Consider the following 6106-nt stretch of genomic DNA (forward strand, 5'->3'; position numbering starts at 1 on the left):
TGATGATCCCCACTGACACTGTGAAATTAAGATCCTGAGAGGAACGCATTGTTTACATCCATCATGCCCTGATGTGGATACTGTAAAATTACGGCCATGGCGACATGTGACGCTGCCGTAAACCGAGGGGAAATAACATAACGCATAATGTCCTCACTGAGCATTTACTGTATGTAAATGTGGAAAAAGACAGAGAAGGAACAAAAGCCGGAGCATTTCCCATTCAAAGAAGAACCGGTGGGTGAGGAAAGGAGAGAAAACCAGGTCATAAATGGAGAAATATGTACGTATGATGTTTAAGGACAGCCATAAGAATAAATAAAAAAAAAACTTAAGCTGTAGTTACCATGGTTACAGAGGGCTCAGCTTTCTCTCAGACAGAAAAACCTACATTGACCCTTTAAGTCGTCTAAACTGTCCACTGGCCATTGCAAGACGAGCTCCACTCAGAAATGTGTGTTCTCCAAACCAAAATGATTGTGCCGTTACTTAAACAAGCCTGCACAAAAAAGAGAGGGACTGTAAACAACACAATACAACTCGTTAAAAAAAACAACATACAGTCTGTGCAAAGTTCACACAATCTGGGCTCCAATGAACGTTTGCATTACAGGACGGCAGCACGTCTCCCACACGAGCTTATGTTGAGGTGAACAGAAGGAGAACAACAATAAATTAAATCACACAGACTTGAAAAGTGAAGTTGACCTTTCGTTCATTCTCGTTGGGAGTATTTCTGGCTCCTTTTGTTCAGTTCAGACCCAAACGTTGATGGCACTTGAAATAGTCTTAATATAAAGAGCAAGGTGTGGTTCGGCCTTACTGAAGTTCAAGATTAATGTCTTTAAAAAAGAACAGAAACAGAACGTGCAGCTCTTCTGAATCCATGTTACTTTGCAGTCGGCTGCAAATGTTCAGCTTCCGCTTTGGACCAAAGAGGCCAAACTGTACCAGGCCGCGTGGTGTGCATGTCCCTCTCGGTCCTAACGCTATTACTCCGCTCCGTTCTGTCCCGCCGTCGCGTCGCCAGCCGCTTCCTTCACTTGGAGCAGCCGGAGCAGCTCGACTGCCTGTCGGAGTCGAGCTGTGGCGACACGGTGTCTGGCACGATGGACTTCAGGACGTCGTTCTCCGTCGCCATGATGTGCTTCACCAGGAGGTTTGCGGCGTCACTGATGTTGAGATTGTCCTGCAAAAGAGAAATGAAATGAAAACCTACAGAGTGCCGTGGAAGAATGTCTTGGAGAACTTTCTCGTTCTTTGTCGCAATATTTTGTCCATTCATTTACTTAGTGTACTCATAATATCTCTATAAAATGTCAATATACGACAAATACAGCGTGGAAAACTAATTTTATCGCTTCTGTTTAGGGCTGCAACTAAACTGTCAATTATTTTCTCAATTAGTCCAGAAAATTGCCGAAAATGTTGGTCTGTGTTTCTCAAAATTGGAAATGATGCTCTCATCATCATTTTACTTCTAAAAATGATTCCGTTTTTATGATTTCTTTGTTATACGGCGCAAAGAAACGTGAAAATGGTTTTCATTCTTTAAAAAAAGCACTCAAACCTGTATTTTTGTCAGTAAACATCCTGTAAAAAAATGTGATTAACTATCTTCCTCTCACCGTCACACCGACTGTCTTTAAAACACTTATTTAAAAAAAAAAATAAAGACGGATGTATCGTTTGTTTTGCTCCATACATCCTCCGGCTTCACCTGCCCCCTTCTGACCTTCTGACCTTTGACCTTTCAGAATGCTGAGCCTCGACGCTAGATGAAAGGTGCTGTGGCAACACATACATGTCAGCAGAGGATGTTTGGAGGAGGACATGTGTGTGTATATACACATATATATGTGTATATATATGTATATGTATAGATATACGTATATATATACACACACACGTATACATATATACATATATGTATAGATATACGTATATATATATACACACACAAGTATACATATATGTATATGTATGGATATACGTATATATATACACACACTCAAGTACACATATATATATGTATATGTATAGATACACATATACATATACATATGTATACATATACGTATATATGTATACACACACACACGTATACATATATACATATATACATATACATGTATACATATATGTGTGTATATTGTACAGCTTTACTATTTCAGCACTGGTAATACTAACTGCCAATGCTGCAAATAAACCTCAAAAAAGGAAAACAAACTTAAAAGAGAGTCAGAAAATGTACGTAATAACATTGCTTATGTGTCTGTGGGAGGGGCCTCATCCCAAAACATATACTGTATTTAACAACGTGGTGAAGAGACTGTTAATACTTTTACCGTTTCATCTCAGCACCTTGTTCTGACTCTGCTGTGTGAATTTATCTGAGCCACTTTCCATCAGGGTATGAAATTCCACTCAGTGGCAGTTTCACTTTTCCCTTTCACTGACCTCCACTTACTGTACAGACATCTTAAGAAAAGCATTTAAGAAAACAATACTTTAATGACACACTTATCGTGCATCAGCATCACGTGATGTTGGGATAATCTGAAAAATAGTTTTTAATTGTTTTTTTTTTATTTTTTTTATTTTTTTTCCCCCTCGATGGCTTTTTAAGTTAAATAAAAAATAAATAAAATAAATAGAGTTGATAGGCTTAATCAGCATTGTGTGAAATGACTTGGCAACAACGTTCATGTAACAGACACACACAGCGGAGGAGTGGCTTTAACTGTTGTGTTTCCTCCCACAGTGCAGAAACATGCACAGTGGCCCTGTGATGGACTGGCGACCTATGTCAGCTGGGATTGGCACCAGCAACCCCGTGGAGGACAAAGTGGTCGACAATGGATGGATGGAGACCTTTACGTATATTTAATAGCGAAGCACTACCTTTTTTAAATGTATTTTAACTCAAATACTTCACTGGCAGCAGCTTTAACCACTTATTTTCATTCTGTCTCTTCGGTTTCTGTACTGTACTGTTAGTAAATCAATCACATGACTTCAAATTTGAAATGATTGCTAAATTATTTAGTAATTAGGATCAATTGTGATCATTTATTGACTCACAATATCTACACTCTGCAAATGGCCGCGTTCACACGTCCATCTCACCTTAGCCGAGGTCTCAAACCAGCCCACAAAGCCGTGGTCCTTGCAGAACTGGTCCATTTTGATCCCGTTGTTGGTCAGCTCTCTGCCCTGGTCGCACTTGTTGGCGAGCAGCACCGTGGCGATGCTCTGTCCGTTGCCCAGCATCAGCTTGGAGTCCAGGTCCTCTTTCCACTTGACGACCGCCTCGAAGGTCGTGGGCCGCGTCACGTCGAACACGATGAAGGCTCCCATGGCCTCGCGGTAGTAGACCCGCGTCATGTTTCCGAAGCGCTCCTGACCTGCGATGACACACACACACACACACACACACAATCTCATTGTTGTCCTACATTTTCCTTCTTGCGTTTTCTTGGGAAATGCAGCTGACATTTTATCCGCGGTCGTGTTCTCGCGAAGCAGCGCATTCCTGGACTCTTACTGTCACGTTGCGCCAAACAAGGACAGTCAATACAAGCTTTTGTTCCCGCTAACGACAGGCCTGACTTGAAAATGAAACCTGCTTTGTGACATTGACCTCAGGCTGAAAACGACTGAAAAAAAAAAAAGAAGCATAAAATGTCACATTATCTGTGAAGCTTTACGCAATTAAAGAGCTTGTGTGCGCCCAACCTCGGAAATGAGGTTCTGGAGGAGCAGGTTAGAACACTTTCATGATGATAATCCTCTGCAGTGTGTGTTCTGCTATTTAACACACACACACACACACTCCTTACTCCCAGACTGAGCATGCAGGTGTGTGCGTGTGTGTATCCTGCTCGTTTTGCATAACACGCCCTCGTCTCAGCAGCAGCGTTTACACAGCTGATGTGTCCTCACTTCACGTGTGTGAAGGGACACAAAGAAACAAAACAAAACGCCACCTCATGCTCCACGAGGAACAGGAGAACCTGACAGTGACGGGTACGGAGGACGTCCTCCTTCTTTGGTTCTCGTGCCGGGGGAACGTGTGAATGATTTTCATCGATCACGTGGACTCACATCGTCTGCAGTCACACACGTCACTTGATGCTAATTGTCATTCAGTGATGCAAATGGCGTGACGCTCACATACACTACTATTACAACATCTGAAAACACTCTTTAAAGCGACAACAATACACATTTCCACGCACGTTAACGGGCCCTTTCATTTAGTCCGCCTTTCACTTTGCCGTCTCTGCTTTAATTAGTGGAGCAAAATCCTTTTTTTACTCCTATTTTTATCAATGGCGGAGCAAAACCGCTCTTTGCCGCTTGCTGCGTGAGCTAAATGAGACAATAAAACAACAATTCCCATGGTCTCGCGCTGCTTCACGACATTATCTGAATAACTGATTGATTGACAGACCCCTAACCGCACAAATTACATACTGTGCATTTAATTTTACAAGCCTACGGTGCAGCAAACACAGAGTTCCTGCTTTGTTCCAACACACTTCAATTTACCGTGGAAGGATTATTATAATTTGATTTGCTGCATCAAAATCAACTGCTGAAAGCACGTGTGTGTGTCTACGTCTTCAGAATGTCCTCTGGTCTCATCTCTGACCTTGTCATGGAGACCAAAACCTGGTCCTAATGAGACACAACCACCACATTTATTTCTCTGAAGTTTGACGTATGAAGGCATTAACTGGTTATGGGTAAAGTTGGGTTAAAACATTTAAGGTTAAAGGTCGGGGGTATAAAAAGTGATCTTGTCAGATTCAGTCGTCCTCATGGAGACCAAAACCTGGTCCTAATGCGGCAGAACTTCATTTCTGAGGAGCTGGTTAAGTTTAGGGCTAATATTTGTCTTTGTGGTTAGGTTAAAGTTAGGGTTAGTCATTAACCAGTTAAGGTTAAGGTTGGGGAGAATGCTTTATTTAGGTTGACCAAATGAATGGATGAGTGCAGTGTCTTGTGTGTGTGTGAGACGATTGAGGCTACAATGACACTCCTGTGACTGGACTTTAAATCTCCCTCACATGGACCTAATCACATGATGCGGCGGCATACCTATGACAAATGACTGAGTGACAGTGTACAAGAATACTCAAGTGTGTGTGTGTGTGTCACACACAGTGACTGTGCATCCTAAAGCTGTGAATGTTTCACAACTTTGCCGCTGTCATCGCAGAGTCAGTTTGAAGAAAAGCATCATCTGCCCAAATGATCATTTTTATCAAGAGTGTATATATATATATATATATATATATATATATATATATATATATATATATACATACATATATATACATATATATATACATACATATATACATATATATATACATATATATATACATACACATATATATACATATATACACATACACATATATATACATATATATATACATACACATATATACACACATATATATATATACATATATATTTACACACACATGCATATTTGAAACTTTGAAACTTTGAAAGTTTGACAGCAGGAGGAGACACCTCCCCTTATGTCCTCTGCTGTCAAACTTCCACACACATTACACACACACACACTTCACCTGCAATGTCCCACAGCTGGAGCCGGACAGTCTCGTGGTCCCAGTTCAACACCTTCAGAGCGAAGTCCACTCCAATGGTCGCCCGGTAGTTGTTGGAGTAAGTCTGGTGCACGTAGCGCCTGATGATGGAAGTCTTCCCGACCCCGAGGTCACCGATCACCAGCACCTTGTACAGGTGCTCCGTCCGGAGGCTCGGCGTGCTGTTGGAGTATGAGGAGCGATTGGTCATCATTCCACCTGGCGGATCTTTCAAGCCAAAGATGTCCCTGTTCCTCCGTGTGTGCGCGCGCGCTGAGACTGAGTTTGTCCACCTCAAAGTCTCAGGAATAAAAGTCTCTCACCCTCCGCGTGGATTAGGAGCCGCCCTCCCTGTAGGGAAGCTCTCCCTCTGTGTGTGTGTGTGTGTGTGTGTGTGTTGGGGAACTTGTGACCTCGCCGTGCGTGCGTGCGCGCGCGCAGTGCGCACGGTTTATTATAGCACGCTGTGGTTCCTGTCA

General features: G+C 42.2%; 1 protein-coding gene across 1 annotated transcript; it reads right to left on the bottom strand.

Moving 5' to 3' along the window:
• Nucleotides 1-5994, bottom strand: rab38b (RAB38b, member of RAS oncogene family). Its single transcript, XM_044042944.1, has 3 exons — nucleotides 5610-5994; nucleotides 3130-3407; nucleotides 1-1189 (listed from the first exon to the last, which is right to left on the bottom strand). Exons 1-3 carry the CDS (start codon nucleotides 5839-5841, stop codon nucleotides 1040-1042), a joined length of 660 nt encoding a protein of 219 aa, XP_043898879.1. The 5' UTR covers nucleotides 5842-5994; the 3' UTR covers nucleotides 1-1039.
• Between the last annotated feature and the right edge of the window lie 112 nt (nucleotides 5995-6106).

This window comes from Solea senegalensis, linkage group LG13 (genome assembly GCF_019176455.1).
Source record: "Solea senegalensis isolate Sse05_10M linkage group LG13, IFAPA_SoseM_1, whole genome shotgun sequence".
Taxonomy (NCBI): domain Eukaryota; kingdom Metazoa; phylum Chordata; class Actinopteri; order Pleuronectiformes; family Soleidae; genus Solea; species Solea senegalensis.

What these genes read in the sequence shown, in the direction of transcription:
- rab38b (XM_044042944.1), bottom strand. Translation starts at nt 5,841, where the DNA reads ATGATGACCAATCGCTCCTCATACTCCAACAGCACGCCGAGCCTCCGG. An exon ending in CCAGCTGTGGGACATTGCAG is followed by an intron (nt 3,408 to 5,609) that starts GTGAAGTGTGTG and finishes GTGTCATCGCAG; the next exon opens with GTCAGGAGCGCTTCGGAAAC. An exon ending in GGTTTGAGACCTCGGCTAAG is followed by an intron (nt 1,190 to 3,129) that starts GTGAGATGGACG and finishes TCTCTTTTGCAG; the next exon opens with GACAATCTCAACATCAGTGA.